At 37.7% G+C, this 21,383-nt stretch overlaps 1 protein-coding gene across 1 annotated transcript in view; it reads left to right on the top strand.

The window, feature by feature from the left end:
• Positions 1-327: 327 nt before the first annotated feature.
• FAM91A1 (family with sequence similarity 91 member A1) overlaps positions 328-21,383 on the top strand; it is a 48,119-nt gene continuing 27,063 nt past the window's right edge. Inside the window, exons 1-14 of the mRNA XM_054498419.2 lie at positions 328-1,354; positions 6,636-6,720; positions 7,705-7,856; positions 9,803-9,860; positions 10,564-10,631; positions 11,196-11,309; positions 12,525-12,615; positions 13,017-13,079; positions 17,016-17,122; positions 17,648-17,686; positions 18,195-18,307; positions 19,057-19,172; positions 19,823-19,935; positions 20,225-20,311. Coding sequence (XP_054354394.1) covers positions 1,283-1,354; positions 6,636-6,720; positions 7,705-7,856; positions 9,803-9,860; positions 10,564-10,631; positions 11,196-11,309; positions 12,525-12,615; positions 13,017-13,079; positions 17,016-17,122; positions 17,648-17,686; positions 18,195-18,307; positions 19,057-19,172; positions 19,823-19,935; positions 20,225-20,311 — 1,278 coding nt within the window. The 5' untranslated portion in view covers positions 328-1,282. The remainder of the gene's footprint in view (positions 1,355-6,635; positions 6,721-7,704; positions 7,857-9,802; positions 9,861-10,563; positions 10,632-11,195; positions 11,310-12,524; positions 12,616-13,016; positions 13,080-17,015; positions 17,123-17,647; positions 17,687-18,194; positions 18,308-19,056; positions 19,173-19,822; positions 19,936-20,224; positions 20,312-21,383) is intronic.

Below are 21,383 nucleotides of genomic sequence, written 5' to 3' on the forward strand. Positions count from 1 at the left end.
ACCTTTGTTTCATCAGACATAATGGGGTTTCTGCTAAGCATCAGACTTGCCAGCTGTTGAGGTGTGAGCTAGGTATCTTATAAAAAGCTCTAAGTATACATCTCCCAGTGTATAATAAAACATTATTTAAAACCATTGTTAAAAACTGAAAAACAGTTGCAATAACACTGAATTTGTCTCTGGTTGTTGCCAGGAATAATGGTCATGGGTTTGCTAAGGCAGCGTAACAACTTCTGGAAGAAATTATTCCCAAAGACCTTATCACTCAATCTGAAATTAAGACATGCTGGATTTTTGCTTTTAAGAAGTGACTCCCGAGGCATTTGCAGCAGAAGAAAGCAGAAACCGACAGGCTGCATGACAAAGTTGGCAAGGGTCTGTTCTCTCTCTGTCAGCCCTGTAGGCTGCCTCGACCTGTCAGCACCACTGTTTAAAATTTCAGCTCCCTGAATCCCTGCATTGTAAGAATTTGGATCTTCTTGGGAAGTGGAGTCCAACGACGTGCAGAACACCGCGGAAGGGAAGAGGGCTTACCAGACCTTTGCTCTCCCACTGCCCATGCTTCTCGCTCAACCCGGTGCAAGATCTGACTTAGAGATTCTTTCCTTCCCCAGGGCCCTGGACCCATCCTCCCCACCCCGCTGCCCCGTCTCACTGGCCCGGGTTCCGGGCTGGCCTGTGGAGAACCCCCGCGAGCGCACCGCACTCCAATGTAAAGCCAGCCACTGCCGGCCCGCTTCCCAGGTCGCTTTTCTCTGAAAACCGACCCCAGTGCCTCCGGCTTTACAATTTGAGTAAACTGGGTCATCAGCAACGGCAACACAGACCCAAGGGACTATCGCCGTTCATTCAGAGACTGAAACGGGGAGACGAAGCGCGCGGGCGGGGGACGCTCACCCGGATACCTCCGGGTACCTCATCGTCGCCCCGCCCCGCAGCCTGTAGAGGGCGTGGCTAGAGGCCAGTCCGTGCCCCGCCCCTCCGGCCGCGCGCCAGCGGGCGGAAGTGACGTGTGCCCAGAGCCATTTCCGGCGGGCCGAAACTAGGAAGAAACTTGGAGCTGTTCAGGCGACCCAGCCTCCTATCGCTGCTGCTCTTGTACTCGGTTGGCCCGGGCCGCGCTGAACTGTCGGGAGCCTAGGCCGTGGGGCAGCCTGGGCCTTCTGCAGTGTGAGGCGCGGGGCCTCCCGCGGCGCTCCGCTGACAGGCTGCGGACGGGCAGGCGGGAGGCGTGGTGTGGGTCGCGGTCGCGGCCCCCGCCGCCGGCCCTGGCCGCGGCATCATGAACATAGACGTGGAGTTCCACATCCGGCACAACTACCCCTGGAACAAGTTGCCGGCCAACGTGAGACAGGTACGGCCGGAACCTGGGACCGGGCCCCTGACGGGTTCGGCCCGCCCAGCGGTCACCTGCTCGCCTCGCTCGCGGGGCCCGAGCGGGCTGCTGCCAGCTGACTTCCTTCCTTTACCCCTCCGTGGTCTTGGGGAGACAGACCCTCAGCCCAGGGCGAGGGGGGGACGGCTGTGGGGCCACAGGGCCAGGACGGGGCGATTGCTAAATGGGATGGCATGTTGTCCACAGAACTCGACTGGCGCCTTTGCCTGCAGCATACATTCAGCCAGGCACCTGCGATAGAGATTTTAAACACGGTCCTTGACCTCCAGAATTTCAGGATGGTGGCAAAGGGATGGGAAACAAACGAATACGATACAGATTGATAGCAGCTCATACACACCTGCATTGTAGTATATGTGAGAGCAAAGGGAGGGAGAAATTATCCTGGGAGAGTTGGAAGGATTTGTAAGTCAGGCACTTAAATTGGGCTTTGGAGGACGAATAAGAGTTAAATAAGAGGGAATAAAGATTTTTCCAGGGGGGAGGGAAAGTCATTTTACAAAGCTTGGATGAGTGAAAGAACATGTCTCATGAGTAGCAAGTGACTGTCTCACCAGAGTTTGGATTGACATGTTTGGAGTTGAATTTTTTGAGTGCGCAGGGCTGGTAGCGGATGAGCCTGGAAAAGTGGTCAGGGCCAGATTTTGAAGGTGCTTGTGTGCTTAGTTTTGTTGGACTTTATCTTCCAGACAAGATGGTTTATCAGAGATGTTTCAACAAGAGTGACATGAGGTTTTTGAAAGTTAATGCTCGATTTTTTTAGTCTGTTTTACTCAGTTGTTTAATAGATATTTATTGACCACCTACTAGGTGCTGTGCGTTGCTCTAGGTGTGGGTAATTTGCAACAGTCAACAAGACAAAGACTGCCTTCATGGAGCTTACATTTTACTAAAGAAAGATAGACGTAAACAAATGAATAAATACGTAACATAGCAGATAGTTTTAAGTCTTACGAAAGTAGTGATATGGGCTACAGATAAGGCGCTGCTGGCCTGGTCATAGATTGACCTTCACTTCCTCCCATTATACTTGGTCGAGAGTGAAATTCAGTTTTCTGTTGGCACTCGGCAGTGGCATTTTTGGGAAGTTTGGAATGGTGGCGGTGATGGTATATAAGGATTATTTATTTATTTTTATTTTTATTTTCATTTTTTTGAGACAGAGTCTCCTGTTGCTCAGGCTGAAGTGCAGTGGTGTGATCTCTGCTCACTGCAAACTCTGCTTCTCAGGTTCAAGCGGTTCTCCTGCCTCAGCCTCCCGAGTAGGTGGTACTACAGGTGCGCGCCATCATGCCCAGCTAATTTTTGTATTTTTAGTGGAGATGGGGTTTCACCATGTTGGCCAGGCTGGTCTCGATATCTTGACCTCATGATCCGCCTGCCTTGGCCTTCCAAAGTGCTGGGATTACAGGCGTGAGCCACAGTGCCCAGCCAGTATAAGGATTATTATAGTTTAGTTTACTTTGCTCCCTTCCTCCCTTGGGGATTTAGTGCCAGGAAGTGAATGTTAAGGTTCTGGTCATGCATCATGTGGCCAAGAAAATGCTTTCACTTTAATATAGCAAAAACCGAGAAAGATAAATTTAAAGAACTTGAATTCTTGGGTGTCAGTGGCTGCCCGTGTGGCATTTATCTTGAACTGGGAGAACAAAGCTCTAAACCTGAAGGAGTGAATTTTTGTTAATCTTGAATAAAGGCTTTAAAGGACACTTTTGTACTTCAGGGTTTTGTGGCAAATCCAAAGACACAAGAAGAACAAATAGTTCTTTTCTTTGTTTCCATTTTTTCTTTACTCTTTTTATCAGAATAAATGTAGCATACTGGAAGAAAGATGAGTGATGAGATTATATCCAACATGAATATTTGACTTTAATTAGTATTGGCAAAAGAGTTTCTAAAACATAGTCGTGACTATTTAAAAATAATCGCGGGACAGTTAAAATTAGGTCTAAATGTGAAATTAAGTATGTTTTTGTTCTGAAGATCACTTGAAACAGTGGCTATTTTAGCTTAGGATAAGGTTGGCCATTTGTAGATGTTGCAAAACCCGTCTGTACAAGTTTACTTCCAAGAACTTTCTCTAGCCTAATCACTGTTTCCCTAGGCCGAGCTCCATCTGAGATTACTACATCAGCCTTCTCTCTGGTCTCTTGCTCTTAGAATAGGACTTTCTCTGCATTCTTCATGCTACTCTGGGGGTGAGGCTTCTGAAATGCAAACCCAACCTTATTACTGCTTGTCTCCTTTATATTGCTTGTATTAATAGCTTATTTTGATTCTTACTCTGATACTGCTCCTGGGAGGTTTCCCTGACCACCTAAATCTGTGGTGGTTGCCCCTAGGCTATCTTACCATTTGCATTGTATTCCTCACCCGTCATAGAGCTTACCGCACTATGGTGCATTTTCTGGTTACAATACTGGCTTTGCTTTTGTCCCATGAGCACCTCTCACATACTTGGCTTTTAGTATTTGTGGCTGAGCACCTAAAGCTCAGTCAGTTTAAACTTGGGGAATATTCCTTGTATGGAAAGAATTTGTCTTTTGGCATTATGGATTTTTAGATACTTCGATGTCGTTTCCAGTAAGTTTTGATGGGTTTACCTTGAAAATGACTCATTTTCCAGTTCTGTAAGCTGGGGGCAGGTGATTTAGATTTTTGAAAAATGTATTTTAAGCTAATTCATTTTTATGTGGATGAGAGGACATTTAAAAAAATGTGGTATGGGTCATGATAGACTTTTTAAAAATATATTAAAAATTGTGGATGGGGCCATTATTTCAGGATTTTTCTGTAGTTTACCAATATCTTGTATTCTTTATTCAAAATAATTAATAGTCCTTTTATTTTAAGGGAAATCTTATGATAAGGTTCTGTATCATCCAAGAAGGGTCAATTTAAAAAATTTTTTGATGGGGCACAGGGGTGTAGTTGCGGATGTATATGCTGGGATTGGAGTCTGTGGGAGAAAAGATTTCAGAAAATCTTTGTGCTTTTAGCATAATCTGTGACGGGTGCTTTATAGCTAGTGTCTTATTCTTACATCGCTGTTTCATCTGATGTAGTTCCTTTTATATGCAGCCCAACTTCATTTGTCAGACCTGGTCAGTATTTCTGCAGGGCTAGAGTTGTCTTGGGGTAAAATGACTTTTTTTTTCTTCTTTTTAAAAAGTTACCTTCTCTAGTAGCAACAGTGTTTTAAAATTTGAATGGTGGGAGATGTAGGGTAGGAGTAGGAGGGGAGCCCAGGGAGCCCAAGAATCTCAGAATAAAGCAATTTATATTACATACTTGGCTAGTGAAGAATAAAGTCAACTTCTAATGTGGGTTTTAGAAATTTGTGTTCACTCGTGTATTGATTGATAGGTTCAGGACCAGTTATTACTTAATGCTGAGAGCCAAAGCTTACAAATTTCATAGGTAGTGTATTAAGAGACTTATTTTCAAACAGAAGAGCAAAACCTCAAGTTAGATTTTAGCAAAATTGTGTGCTTGTGTGAGTATGCATGTGTGTGTATTTGTGTTCCCTGAGAAAGAGACTTTTATTTAGCAGTGGAGGCAGAGAAAACCTTTAAAAGTGTGCTATTTTGAATCCTCTAAATATTGTCAGTACAACGACCCTGGCATTGATGCTACAAAGAGGATGGTAGAGTAGTTTCTCTACAATGAGAGCTACTCTTAACCCCTTATAATGTTAAGACAGATGAAAATAAGATAAGCACATACATTCTGGTTCTACTGTGGGTTCTGGCTTAGCCTGTGGTAAACTAAGCTCAATGCAAGAAGAAGGCTCACCCTTGAACAACATGGGTTTAGGGGTGCTGCACCCCTGTGCAGTTGAAAATCCATGTATAACTTTTGACTTCCCAGAAGTTAACTACTAATAGCCTGTAACTGTTGACTTCCCCAGAAGTTAACTACTAATAGCCTATAATTGTTGACTGGAAGCCTCGGTCATAACACAGTTAATGAACACATATTTTGTATGTTATATATATTGTTAATATATGCTGTATTACAGTAAGCTAGAGAAAAGAAATCATAATATTTTCTAGTCATTAAGTGGAGATGGCTCATCACGGAGGTCTTCATCCTTCTCTTCACATCAAGTAGGCTGAGGAGGAAGAGGAGAAAATACAGGAAGTATTGGTTTTGCTGTTCAGGGTGGCAGAGAAGGAAGAAAATCCCAGTGTAAGTGGACCTATGCAGTTCAAACCCATGTTGTCCAAGGGCCAACTGCACATAATTGTACAGTTAAAATGGGACACATCATGTTCCATTTTTCTTAAAATATTACCTACCAATGGGTCCAGTTATGGGTCAGTTTACTTAGATGTGAGTTTCATCTGTCTTATTGTGAAGATTGCCTTAAGTGAAAGATGTAGGGACCTGTCTTTGGTTTTGGCTTACCTATGAGTAAGAAATACGATGAACTAAATCCTCTGATCTTTCTGTCATTACTTTCCTAAGATGTCTAATTTCACTTTATAGTGTGTTGGAAAGACCATACCTAGAAATTAGGAGGAGGATAGCAGTCATATATTAAATTAAGTTTATGGTCTCACAGTGAATATAATGTTAACTATAATCAGGCAAACGTTGTTTGCTTTCAGGAACACTGCAACAAAACACTAAGTGCATAACTAGAAAGACTTTAGCTTATTAAAAATGGATCCGAATTCTAAAATTGTCTAAATGCTTTCTAATGAGGCCAGAGGAGATTGCATTTTTAAGAAACAATCTTACGTACATTTAAATGTAAATTTTCCAGAAATCCTAATCTTTAATAATTATAACCCTCAGCTACAATTATCAAAGAGGGATGTATCTGTCCTTAGTTGCCATTCTTAAATTTAAATAAATGTAGGGGCAGGAAACCATCTATCCAACCACTTAATATAGCAGTCAGGAAGGAAATATTTATAAGCAGAATTTAGTTCTTTGTTAACTAAAGTGAAGTTACACTCACCTACTGGTTTTTATTTGATATTAAATACTTTGGATAATTTTAGTAAACTCTTTTAGAAAGGCAGACTGAAAATACATTGAATTTTTGCACTGAATACTGTAGCAGGAAAGTTAGTATAATAACATTTAAGAAAATATTTTTTATTTAATTCTGCAAATTAGAGATGCCAGGATAAAAATGGAGGTCGTGGTTTTAAAGTGTGTTATGGGAAAAAATAGTACTATTGTTCAGTTTGGAAGTTGTTTAAAATCTTTTTGAAATTTCTCCTAGAGTCTTGGAAATTCACAGAGAGAATATGAAAAGCAGGTTGTCCTGTACAGTATCCGCAATCAGTTACGATATAGAAATAACTTAGGTAAGTAGAGGCATGTTTATATCGGGGTGGAACTGACCATTACTCTTTCACATTCGTAAATCTTTCTTTTCAATACATATTTTGTAGTACTGAGATTATTCCATGTACAGACTTTAAGAAACTCTACACTGATCCATTCTACCTAACAACAATTTGTATTGGCAAGTAGATTTTTCATTCTAATTCTGATAATTATTATTTTTAGAGTACTGTTTATAGACTAATTTTATCTATAAAATAATCTTAATTCAAATGTCCTCTTTTTGCCTGAGGTAAGAAAACATGCCATAAAAGAAAAAGTGTATTAGTTCTTAGTAATTTTTGACTTTGAGTTGTCTCCATAAATTTTCCAAATAATATGAAAAACTTCCTATTATAATTGGGACACATTTTAAACATAGTTCATTCCATGATTTTTTTTTCTTCTTTCTAAAAAAATTTGTTTATTTATCAGATTATTTTGGTTAGTCTATTCTGTTGCCCTGGTAGTCTTTCGCTCCTGTTTGTTACTCTTATTTTAAGCATAATATTTCTGACATTGTTTTTCTTCATGAACATTTTCCATGAAAGTCAGAGGGCTTTTTACATTTAAAAACTAAAAAAACAGCAAATAATTTTTAAAAATGACTTGACTTCATTGAAAACGAGCGTTCAGTTTGCCTCTCTTGTAAAGTAGTAGAATACAATTCAGTAAACCTCTGTTTTGTATCTTTTTGGGGCAATGCTGGTAGTTCCATGCTTGTTTTCTCATTTGGCAAAAATTATTCTCTACTAATCTGTCCTATTATACATTTTACTTCTATACTCTAAAATCTGTTTCATGTGATATAATTATTTCTTTGTTCCAACTTAGAATATTTTATTTGTTCTCTTGTAATTTACATACTTTTCTTTTAAATTATTGTTGGTTTGTAAAGTGTTTATAGTTAATATATAACTATAAGAAACCTGAAAAAAACTGGACAATTTCCCTCTTTTGTGCAGTTAAACATGTCAAGAAAGATGAACGCAGGTACTATGAAGAACTGCTAAAGTACAGCCGAGATCATCTCATGCTGTACCCTTACCATCTATCGGATATTATGGTGAAGGGCTTGAGGATAACACCATTTTCATATTATACTGGGATTATGGAGGTGAGTTTACAGTGTGGGTGAGCCGTTGGGAATGGGATGGGACTACATGTCTGGGACTTTTTGCAGATGTTCACCAGCTCTTCAGCTGTCGTCTACAGTGGACACTTTTTCAGAACTTATAGTGTAAAAAGGGCTATTGGTGGCATGTTAACTGTTTGAGCCACACTGTGCAAGAACTTATCCTCATTGATGTTTTTACATTGGGAAGCTGTCTATTTCTCTTCTGGTCTTGAAGGTGCTATTGACCCTTTGTGCTGTTGTAGCACTGATGAGTCGTTTATGTTGGCAGAGTCTGTGTAAAATTTATTGCTTTTTAAAACATGATTAAGGTTGAAAATGTGGGTAACAGAATTGAACATTATGTTCTGAGAAAATTAATGTATTTAGACCAGGAGCAGTGGTTCACGCCTGTAATCCCAGCACTTTGGGAGGCCAAGGTGGGTGGATCATGAGGTCGGGAGATCAAGACCATCCTGGCCAATATGGTGAAACCCCATCTCTACTAAAAGTACAAAAGTTAGCCAGCCATGGTGGTGTGCACCTGTAATCCCAGCTACTCAGGAGGCTGAGGTGGGAGAATCGCTTGAACCTGGGAGGTGGAGGTTGCAGTGAGCCGAGATAGCGCCACTGCACTCCAGCCTGGGTGACACAGCGAGACTGTCTCAAAAGAAAAAAAAAAAAGAAAAGAAAATTAATGTGTTTAGCTATTCACTGACTGTCTAAAGAATGAATGATGACATAGATCCAACATTATATAATACAGGTGCCAGAAAAGAGAAATGTGTTAGTAGTCCTGGCTGTTAATCTCTTTCTATAATTATTAACTTTTAGTTGTTAGCCTTTTTCCAAAGACAGCTTTTAGGCTTGTATTGGATAACTTTAGTACTAGTTATGTACTATTTTCAAGTGAGCTTTATGAAAGATTGGCAGTATTTATTTAGTATTCATTTGCTCCTTAATTATGTTTGGGTGTTTCTGTTTGGGGCTCACTAGCTGCTTGAAGAGCAGAGAGGAGCCTAGAACTAAAGGAGCTGGGGACCTGTGGTAACATGAGGTTAGCCCCACTTACAATGTGTCCTTTGCTGTTTGCTCCCTTGGCTTATCTCCAGAAGCCCCTCCTTCATGGGCACTTCTGCAGTCCCATGCATCCCGTGTTCCTCTTTTGGAGGAAATACTAGAGGACAGCGAGAGGCCCGATAGCCCAGGTAGCATAATGAAGGTGGCAGCTAATCAGGAAGTAGAATAGTTACTGCTGTCTCTTTATTTTTCTAGTGTAGTCCACAAATTTGGGAGCTAAAATAGGTGGAGTTTTTGTTTCACTTACCAGCTTTCATTTCAGTTACATCCACATGGTTGCTGCATTCTGGTTTCTGTTCTTATATCATTGGGTATAGTTCCTTGGTAGAAAATGGGCCTTATCCCCACAGGAAGCAGTGGGTTTGTTATTGGAGAAACAGATTGGGGCAGAAAAGGCTGGATACAAAGTTTAACTCTTCTACAGATTGGGACTTGTGGGATCAAAGGCCACTAAGTGGTTATAGTCTTTATTGGTAGTGCATGTTGATGGAGCTGTGGCACATTATTTGGCTTTCTCTCATGGTGGGGATCTAGGATCAGGTATGAAATGTGGAGAGGCTGGAACCCTGAGCTCTAATAGAGCCATTACTTACATAGCTTCCACAGGGCAGAGGTTATGGGGCAGCTGCCTGGGATTCGTAGAGAGCCTCAGAAGAAACCCAGACCTGAAAATCTGCCCTTTAATTACTAGGTTGGCAACATGTGTGGGAAGTGCCACAGGGTGGCATGTATGCTCTAGGTAGCCAAACTATGATCTTACTGCTTCCTGTAGTAATCGTTGTTATTGGCTGTAATAATACTGTAGTTATACACATTTTTATTAAAGGACATTTTAGATTTCAAATTTAAAATTTTTTTCTTTTTAAAAGGATATTATGAACAGTGAGAAAAGTTATGATTCATTGCCCAATTTTACTGCTGCTGACTGTAAGTATTTAATTGTGCTGAAGAAGGTAATGTTTAGGTTGTGTCTTTTTGCATCCTGTCATCTGTTAATATTGTAATGTGTGTTTTTAACCTGAAATATGTGAAAAATGAGAACAGTAAGCAACATTATTAGTGGGAATTTATCAGATGATATCAGACGCATGTGTAAGATTTACTCTAAATGTCTAAGAGAGGAATATTTGAGAGTGGTAGAATCAGAAAAATAGGACTAATCTATATATTTCCAGAGAATGAAGTTCTTTCTGATACTTGGGCAGTGTGTGTATTGAATGTGGGAGGAAAACTTGTGCACAGTATTTTTGCAGGGTGACATACAGTTTTTAATAACTTAACTTGCTGCTGTTTTATTATGCTTACTTTGGCAAAGCGTATATTTTGAATGTGTCATAATTCTGTTTAAGAAGCTTTCGCTGAGAATTACATTTTGACTTCCTAAAATTGGCAGGACTTCTGCTTTTTTAAAATGCTTTTATTTGTTAGAAGTGTCTTCTTGAATTCATCTCTCCCAAAGTTTAGCTTTCTTTTATATTTTGGTTGAAGACGTCCTTTTAATTTGATATTGATATTTGATTAGTAATTGAAAGATGAAAATAAGCTCGGGCTTTTCCTACAATCACTTGTGAGCGTATTGAGATTTCAAGATATAGTAAATGTTTTTAAAGGAAAGACTTTTTTTTTTCAGGTCTAAGGCTTCTTGGCATAGGAAGAAACCAGTATATTGATCTTATGAATCAGTGTAGATCATCAAAAGTAAGTTAGTACTTTCTTTTTCATTGTTTTGGCCTCATCACACAGTTTGATTAGTTTTTTTAAGTGGTAGAAATAATGAATTGTATGTCTTTGACCAAATAAAATGTACTTAACACAGAAACAGTACAAAAAGAACTTCTCAGTATTCTCTAGGTTATAGCTTAAATGAGTATTTAAAATTTTTAATGCATAAAACATTTATTTTTAAAAATTTTTGTTCTTTTAGTCTTTTTATTTGCTCATTCTACTTGTAGAGTTCACTTAATGGGTGAAATGAATGTTTGCATTTTCAAATGCATTTTTCACTGCTTGGGTTTCACTTGAGTTTCTGGAAGTAAATCTGGATTTAACAATTAGTGTTTTGAAACAATTTATTTTGAAACAATTTAAGAATGACTTTCTTCATACAATATGTTAATATCTAGAATTGCTAAGATTTTAAAACATGAAGGTTTTAAGAAGATAACTTATTTAGTCCATTAGAAACAGTCTTATGATATGATTGATGAAAGAAGAAAGTGATAATTTTAGATTGCAAATTCTCAAGTGTTTGTACCATTGCAGAAATTCTTCAGAAGGAAAACAGCCCGTGATCTTCTACCAATAAAGCCAGTGGAAATTGCCATAGAGGCGTGGTGGGTGGTGCAGGCTGGATATATCACAGAAGATGACATCAAGGTAGAAATCTTTAAAAGTTAAACATAGAATTTTTATTTTTTAGTTTATTTTACAATTTTTAATTATAGCTTATAATTTTTAAAAAAGTAATGTTATTTTGTTTTCCTGAAGAAAAGGAAACTTAAATTTAAAATTTAAAATGATCTTAATAGACTAGAATATTGGTGAGTTTTTGAGATACTCTAATGGTGAGGGAGACTTGACTTGGTTCAAGTACAGTTATCTGGGGATGTTAATTAGATAGACGCTTCATGTAAAGTAACATGATGCCACAGCTACCAACGACAATAATATTGGCTAACACTTTTGAATACCTGCTGTGTGCTAGATGTGCCAGGCTCTGTTGCAAGTGCTTTTTATATTGTCTTACTTAATTCTCTTAACAACCCCAGAGGTATGTATTATTTGCACCCACGTTTCACAGATGAGGAAAGTGAGCACAGAACAATCAAGTAACAGCTCAAGTCTTAGTGGTAGTAAAGGTCCAGGATTTTTTGGCAGTTCGCCATGGAACTTGTACTCTTCATCACTGCAAAGAACTGTTGTACTGAAGTGATAGGTGCTTTTATGGGGCGATAGTGTCAAGATCAAGAGAGTTGTTATTCCCAGTGGTCAGACCACATCTTAGAAGGGATATGGGTTTAGAGGAAAGGGGTGGAGTAATGAGGGCACCTAGAGACCAGGTTGTATTTATGGGTAGCTGAAGCAATGTAAATGAGTATGTGGGCTTCTTTTTAGTCTGCATTTAATTTTCTCCAGGGTACGTACTAAATCCAATGAGTGGAAGGCTTAGAAATTTTACTTCAGTCTAAAGTACCTCCTAATGGAGCTCTCAAACTGTATCATAATAAGCTAGTGAACTTCCCTGTTACTGACAATATTCATGTGGAGTTTGACTAAACTTCTGGCTAGAGAGATTCTGAATTGGCAGATGGATCTAATTCCAATTCAATGACAAGGAACAAATATTACTAACCAGCAAATGTTGGTACTTACAGTAAGTTTGTTCTCTACATTCTGTTGGTATGTTGCATATTTTGGCACCTTAATTGATGGCTATGTGCACAGTTTTTTGTTTGAATTATAGAGTGATAAATAGGTAGTTCATTGAGCTAATGACATGTAATCACTGGTTTCAACATAAATAAATTTCAGGAGACTTGTGAATTAGTTAATTTGGACAGAACTTAATTAAAAATATTTTGCTTTTCTTAGATATGCACTTTGCCTGAGAAATGCGCTGTTGATAAGATCATCGATTCAGGCCCTCAACTCTCCGGATCACTAGATTACAATGTAGTACATAGTAAGTGGTTAGTAGAAATGGTCTTTTGTCAACATAAAAACTTGTTTTAAACCATCAGTAATTACTAACAATTACTTATCAAGTAGGTACAAATAGTACTAGTTTCTAAGGCATGTTATTGTTTGAAATGTGACCTTAGTCTTTTGTTTTCCAGTGTGGCTATAATTAGTCACATACACTAGAAGTTTATGCAGCTGAATAAGAAAAATTTTGTACTTCTGAGCATATGCAGGAAACCGAGATTTAAAAACTTTAATTCTTTTTTTCTTCTATTTTACTTTTTCTTTCGTCACATAGCATTCATTTGTAAGAATCTTTACAGAAAGCCAGGAATTAGTTTTTTTAAAAAAATCACTGTTCTGTAGTGTTCCATCTAAAACAAGGTACTTTTGTTTCTTTAGGTTTATATAACAAAGGATTTATTTATCTGGATGTACCAATATCTGATGACAGTTGTATAGCAGGTAAGTCCATGCTAACATTTTTCACTGTTTTTTGAATGGATATCAGGTGCCAAGCACTGCATATCATCTGTTCTAGGATCTTAGATGTTAGGATATTTCAAGAAAAATATTTCTTCTTTATTACATTTTAACATAGTAGGTTGGTTTTTCTTAAACTCTTTATTCTGATTTTTGTATTTGGTGTACACACTATACTAAACTAATAGAAACTCAAGGTAAATTTCTAACAATCCCAAATCAAATCAGTATTTTTATAAATTTTTGTTACCTTTTGATCCTTGTTCAGTGTGTAGCTGTTTTTACATGTGTTCAGTAATCTCATAGAATTGTATGTTCTCATTTTCACTTAACATACTAGTGCATTATTTTTTCATGTTACTGTAGTCTTTTTGTCTATTTCCTTTTCCCTTCTTCCTTTACCTACTTCTCCAAGTTAAACCAGTATTAAGAGCCTTGTATATTTATCATACATTTTATGGATGTATCAATTTATTAAACCATTTTGTATTTCTGGTAATTTGGATTATTTCCAGTTTTTTTGCCGCTACAATGCTGATATGTTCAATATCCTTGAACACAGAGTGATGCTTTTTTTTCTATAGGTTTGATTTCTTACCAATTTATAGAAGCACTTACTATATTCAGGTTATATGTTACAAGTATGTCTTGTGGCATATCTTTTAACTATTGTTCTTGTGTTTTATTATACTTAGATATTGAATATTTGTGTAATCAAATATAAAGTGTCAAAAAATTTCAGAGAATGACCCTAATATTAACAAATTAGTGGTGATATGGCTTATTACAGAAATACTTCTTTATATTAGTGTTGAATCTTGACAAGATATCATGCCGTAGCGTGTCCAGACCTTTGGGTTGGCATATGTTTGTGATTCTTTAATAACATTTTAAACCTTGTGCATATGTGAATTATTTTCTTTTCTTTTTTCTTTTTTTTTTTTTTGAGACGGAATCTAGCTCTATCGCCCAGGCTGGAGTGCAGTGGCATGATTTTGGCTCACTGCAACCTCTGCCTCCTGGGTTCAAGCGATTCTCCTGCCTCAGTCTCCCGAATAGCTGGGATTATAGGCACCCACCCCTGCGCCTGGCTAATTTATTCTACAGGTAAAACCCACAGAGACAGGGTTTCACCATTTTGGCCAGGCCAGTCTTGAACTCCTGACCTCAAGCGATCTGCCTGCCTCGGCCTCCCAAAATGCTGGGATTACAGGCGTGAGCCACCGTGCCCGGCCTGCATCCTATTTTAAGCTTGGAAAGATACCTTAAAAAGTACAGGAAATACTAATTTGGGTTTGTATAGCTGATGCCGTAACAAAATACTAGTTTTAAAATGAGAAAGATTTGACAAGGAAATGATTTCTGAAGACAGAGGTGGCCGTGGTTTCCTGTCACAGTTGGAAAATATGAAAATATTACTCTAGTGCCTACTGTCATCAGATAAGCTGACGTTGATTCATATGAGATCCACCTATTAATAAAAAGATTAGTCTTTGACTAGTTCATTTCAGTCCAGTTTGACTGTCAGTTTGAACATTGACTCACATTAGAGTAACTTTTAATATTACTTATGGCTAAACTAAATTCATTTGAAAAAAGCAGTCAGAGAAGGGCCAGATGGATGGCTGCCCCATTACACTGATGTGTCCTACCATACTTCACTTAGTAGCTGCTGGTATTTGGTGGTACAGACAGACCCATGGGATGATAATTGCTCAACTTACCCTTGTCACCATGTTACCTCTTTGACTGTTCCCCAAATTAGAATAAACACATAAAAGCAGTTTGACAACGTGGAAGGCATCAAATTTAGTACAAATAATACCTGGAGGTGATTTCAGAAGAGGCATTTCAGATACGTTTCAACAACAAAACAAACAAGCACTATGGTTGGTGATATAAATATAAATGGAGATCAGAAATACTTTTAAGGGAGTAATCATGAAAGGCTCTGTTATTAAATAAATTTATTCCATTATTCATCAAATTTTCTAACTGTATTTTGTGTGTCTTTTATAACTTCCTGATTTCTGTTATGCTTGAATGGAATACCTGTAGAATATAGAAATAGTCTAAAAATTCTTGAGAACTTTTGTTGTATATGTTTAAATTTGCAGTTTGTTTGGAACTTATTTTCATATTTGATGTGGAATAAGGGTTCAACTTATTTTTCTTCTCTTTGAATAACCAATAGCATTTGGACAAATGTTAGCACTGTTTCAAATTTCTTCATGTAGAGTCACCTTACTCTTTTTGCTTAGATATAAATTTTGGCCTAGGAAAATTTCTAATCTCATAGTGCCTTGGTTTCTTTATCTCTCAAAATAGGGGGTAACTGGCCAAGCACAGTGGCTCACACCTGTAATCCCAGTACTTTGGGAAGCCAAGGCATGAGGATCGCTTGAGCCCTGGAGTTCGAGACCAGCCTGGGCAATATAAAGGGACCCCTTCTCTACAAAAATAAAAACAATTAGTCATGTGTGTTGGCATGTGGCTGTAGTTAGTCCCAGCTACTTGGGGGACTGGGGCAAGAGGATTGCTTGAGCCTGGGAGGTCAAAGCTGCAGTAAGCCACGATCCCCACACTGCACTCCAGCCTAGGTGACAGAGTGAGACCCTGTGTCAATAAATAAATAAATAAATAAATAGATACATTTAAAAATAGGGGTAATTATACTACCGTACAACTCATGGAGTTAGGAGGATTAAATGAAAATGTATATATAAAGTACTTGGTAATAGCCTAGCACTTAGTAAGCATTCAATAAATGCTATTATTATTTACATAGCTGATAGTGTAGGGAAATAATGTTGTCATAGATGGGATTTCTAAAATATTTCTAAAAAGAAACCATTGATCATTAAAAGTACCTAGATGACTAGAATACAGGTAGTACTGAATTAGAAAATGACATGAGCCAGATCTGTAAAGTGAATAACCTATCCTCAGATGTATGTACATTGTAGTTTTTCAGTGTCTTAATTTTGACCATTTGAATTTTGTCTTATTTTTCACTGTTAGGAATAATTTAAATTTTCGGGTACAATTAGATGATATTAGGGCCAGGGGACATAAGGATACCCAAATGCTACTATGGCCTAGGCATTCCTCCTCCTCAGGATATTTTCGGGATAAATGTACCCACAGGGGAGAATGGCAAAGGAAAGCATAGAGCTTGCTTTTTATTGGCTGGGCAGAGCACTTTGGTAAATCAGATTAGAACATTTGGACCAAAGAGATGGAAGTGAGTATGAATGAACATTCAGGTGGAGAGTGATGGTTGGGCTGCCCACTGTGCTAAAGGGGATCTTGACCCTGTTGCCACTGAGGCCCACTGGGGAGGATACCAGAAAAGAAAGCCCCAAAGAACGAGTTAGCCCAGTGACTCCTGGTAAACATGATGGTCATGCAGATGAATTTCCCTTTTTAGGATGGAGTAGGGATGATGGGGAGACAGAGCCAATACTTTGCATCCACCTGGTTGTCGTGTAGCATAGCAACTCTTTCGCAGTCATTTGTTTTTCAGCTTTGGCCCACTCACCCCTGCTGCCTATGAGGCATCAAAAACACATGTATCAGAAACCCTTTGCAGGCTCCCCCATTCTGAAGCAGCCCCTGTTCCCTCGCCCTTCTACCAAGTCCATGTCATCCAGCATTTCTGAGTTACCTGTCTCAGTAACTCTGAGAGTTCCATGGTGAATTAAATGAACTCTGTGGATTTCGTGTCTACCTTCAGAGTCTTCTCTGTGTGGGTATTGTTGTAGAGTTTCAGAAAACTTGCTATTGAGTGGATAAATAAATCAAAAGCTGCATTCAGTCCCTAAGTTAGAGGTTTCTTTTTTTAATTAGATATGTAAATTATACTTTCTTGTTTTATAAAATTGTGTCACTGAGAAAAATCTCTTTTGTTTGTTTTAGTTCCACCTCTTGAAGGTTTTGTAATGAATCGAGTGCAAGGTGATTATTTTGAAACTCTACTGTATAAGATATTTGTTTCAATAGATGAGCACACAAATGTTGCAGAGGTAAGTTTGACAACGTCTCATGAAAATATAATCTCAAGATTATAAGTTTGTGTAAAGTAAGTGAAGTTATTTAATATGGTAATATGTTTTTAAAATCTCCATATGGGGAGATCATACCATTATTACACTTAAATGTCATTATTCTTAACGTTAATTCTTATAAATGTATATTAAAATTTAAGTTAAGTATATTAAAATTAAGCCCATTTATAATTTGGTTAACTTTTTATATGACTTTTTATACTAAAATATTGTAGACTATATTGATCTATCCAGGAATTTTATTTTAAATGAGACAAAATTAAAGAGTAAGGAATCTTAAATTGTTGTGGTCACTCCCTGGATTTGTACTATAAGGATCTTAGAGATAGGGAAAGAAGGAAGTTCTAAATTCAAAATTTATTCAGTCTTCTAATTATTCATAACTTAAAATTTTGCTGATTATGATTATATTGGTCTATTACAACTGTGTAATGTGCTGTTAATTCTAAGAATGAAAAAATAAATTTTAATTTTATCTTCTAGCTTGCAAATGTCCTTGAGATTGACTTATCCCTGGTTAAGGTATGTTATTTTTATACTCATTTACTTGTGATGTGATAACTGAGTGGATTTTACTAGTAGATTTTTATCTTGATAAGCTACTGAGAAACGAAGACATTGAGATTGTTGTTAGCTGTCTGAGAGAGCGTGCACAGTAAAGGCGCACTTGCAAAGACAGGAAAGAGCAGGATAAGGGGCCCTGAATTGGGATTCAGATACATGGACTGAAAAGAGAGCACTCATGCAAGAAGCAGCCCAAGCAGTATCTTGTAGTGAGGTCCGTTAAAGCAACAACTCCTGCTTCGTTAGGGTAGATGTAGGGAGGGCAAGGCCAGAGAGTTGGAAACATTCCCTCCTATACATTTATGAAGACCTTAAGGGAGGAGCAGGTCTACTGAAAATAGTTGCTGGTTATGGGATGAAAATGTTTGAGAATCGCTGTTAGTCTATTACACTATTTTTTCTCTACAAATATTCTGATGTCTAGTTTATTTTAAATGCTAATTAGTTTCCTTTATATTCCTTTCAGAATGCTGTTTCAATGTATTGCCGATTGGGCTTTGCCCATAAGAAGGGACAAGTAATTAATTTGGATCAACTTCATTCATCATGGAAGAATGTTCCATCTGTAAACAGATTAAAGTAACTTAAATTTATTCAGTATGAGATATTAGAGTTTCCTTTTGAAAAGACATTTAATTTTACGTTTATTTATTTATTTATTTATTTATTGAGACAAAGTCTCTCTCTGTTGTCCAGGCTGGAGTGCGGTGGTGCGATCTCGGCTCACTGCAACCTCCACCTCCCCGTTTCAAGCGATTTTCATGCCTCAGCCTCCTGAGTAGTGGGGACTATAGGTGTGCACTACCATGCGCAGCTAATTTTTTGTGTTTCTGTTAGAGGTGGGGTTTCACCATGTTAGCCAGGCTGGTCTCGAACTCCTGGCCCCAACTGATCCACCCGCCTTGGCCTCCCAAAGTGTTGGGATTGCAGGTGTGAGCCACTGCACCTGGCCCAGAAATTTTATTTATTCAACCTGTCAGTTGAGGTGAGCCCTTTATATTAGTGATTTTTAATCTTGTGTGTGTGTTACAGATCTTTTTTGGAATATTATGAAAACTAAGAAACCTTTTCCCAGAAAAAAAGCAAATAAATATTTTACATAAAATCTTGAAGGGTTCTTGAATTTCCTGAAGCCTATCTGTGGATCTTAGTTAAGAACCCTTGTTGTATGTAGGCAGAGCATTTTTGGGCTGCATCTTAATTTTGGGCTTGAATGTAAGACTGGATTTTGATGGATTGTTCATAATTTAAGTCTTAATTTCAGTAGATATTTTAATATAAGGTCATTTATATGATTTTTAAAAAGCAAATGCATTCTTCATTAATAGGAGTACCTTAGATCCACAGAAGATGCTCTTGTCATGGGATGGAGGGGAAAGTAGGAGTCCTGTACAAGAAGCTTCGTCGGCAACTGACACTGATACCAATAGTCAAGAAGATCCAGGTTAGCAGTAACTCAGTTTAACATAGAGTCTGTCTGTAGGTACGGCACATGTCCAAATATACACTCTTACGGTTACCTTCTAATTTTATTTTAGATTTTATTCAATACGCAGTCTTTGAGTGTTTCACTATGTTTTGGGCACTGTGCTAAGTCCTAGGTGTATACAATTGACAAGAATATGGTACCTTTCTTCTAAGAATTAAGTCTAAGGAGAGAGAAGGGAATGTGACCAAACAAATTACAACAACATGGGCACCAATTATAATGCTTGTAGGGTGCAAAGAGGAAGAGACCCTTAATTGGCTAGAGAGGTTTGGGAAGCCTTCACAGAGAAGATGTTATTTGAGCTAAGAATGAAGAAGAGCCTACCAGCTGGTCAGGGAAGGAAAGCCATTTCAGCCCAAGAGAATAGTGAGGCTAAGCCCAAAGGGAAACACAGCATAGTGGACAAGGCCTAGAGTTAAATGCTTTTTAATATTCTTTGTGCTTCAAAATAGGTATGGCTGGAACTTCTTATGACTATAATAGTGCCTTTTTAAAATTATATACTTTCTGGTTATCAAATAAAGCTGAAATGAAATACTTTCACTCCAAATGGTAAGCAAAGAATAATTTCCATTTACTTGGTTTTAAATTATGGTGTTTTTCAGCTGACACAGCCAGTGTAAGCAGCCTGAGTCTGTCTACAGGACACACGAAGCGCATCGCATTCCTGTTTGACTCCACTCTTACTGCCTTCTTAATGATGGGAAATCTTTCACCAGTAAGCCCAATTCTTGTTTAAATATGAAGGTGTTTAAAATAAATACTAGATATAAAATAATTTAATGCTTTTATATCTTTTTTAAAGTACTACATTTATTCCCGAAGCACAACTGACTTAGAGAGTATAATAACTTTCAGGGAAGGTCCTTTTGTAATTGGAAGAATTAGCCCCTCACCCCCCGATCCTTAAGTTTAAATATATTTGAAAGGATAATATAAATATTAGATATTATGCTTAGCATAAAAAGGGAGAAGTAGAACTTTAATATTTTGTTTCTTTTTTTCAGAACTTGAAAAGTCATGCAGTCACAATGTTTGAAGTAGGCAAACTCTCAGATGAGTCTCTGGACAGCTTTCTTATAGAACTAGAAAAGGTAAATGCAGATTGCATGTTAGGGGATGTTAGGACATTTGGAATCTTTCCTTGCTTGATAGAATGCCGGTTATACAGTCTGTTGATTTGGATGGGCTTTTGGTGTATTCTTGCTCGTTCCTACCTCATTTCCCAACTTAGTACTCTGACAGTCATTTAGACTTAAACATATTGAGTGGGTGAATTGATTTTGTGATTTTTAAAGTGATATGTCTACCTCATCTAATTCTTAACATAATTTGAGATAATGAAGAAATGGGGTATAGAAATTTTAGTCTGTAATTTTTTAAGTTGAATTTTTTCTAAAATAGCCTTTCAATTTTTTTTCTGGTATGACTCTCTAAGATCACCTCTTAAGCAGTTTGATTTGAAGTTTTTGTTCCATTTACCTTGAATCTGGAACAATGTCCCTGGGTATCATATTTATGTCCGCTCTCACTATCCCTTTTAGCATCTTGAAGACTTCAGCCATATTTGCTCTTAACCACCTTTTTCCCCGTGAGTACAGCCCTAGTTTTCCTTAGCTCTAAATAAATCTGATTGCCCTTTATTGGTGTTTTTCATTCTTCGGATATTTTATTCTGTCCTCTTTGTATTCAAATAGTTTGTGTGCCTAATCTGTTCCTTGACTAATACTTTTGGTGCCTTTTGTGCTTTATGATGAACTTTGTATATTAAATGTGCTGTTTAGAGAATTTGTGGTGATTCTGTAACTCCTTTATATCTTAAAAAAAAAAGACTAACATTTTTCACTGCTCCTACTCCATAGGATTTTTACTTTTATTAGTGCAGAAATATGTGTGAGATAATTCTTTGCTATTAATTGGTCTCTTTTACTTTTACCTTTATACTGCCATTTATTTCTTCATGCTTCTTTATTTGTTAACCCCATTTCTTATTGTATATTATCTTTTACTAATAAATTTCTTACCATGTTACTGCACATTTCAAGTTCTGGTTTCCTGATTTTTATCTTTTTTTCACCTCAGCTAGTCTTTTATCAAATGTAGCAAATGCAAGATGACTTCTGCTCTTTTATTCACTCATAAATCTATGTTCTTTTTCATCACAAA

This window comes from Pongo pygmaeus, chromosome 7, assembly GCF_028885625.2.
Source record: "Pongo pygmaeus isolate AG05252 chromosome 7, NHGRI_mPonPyg2-v2.0_pri, whole genome shotgun sequence".
Taxonomy (NCBI): Eukaryota; Metazoa; Chordata; class Mammalia; order Primates; family Hominidae; genus Pongo; species Pongo pygmaeus.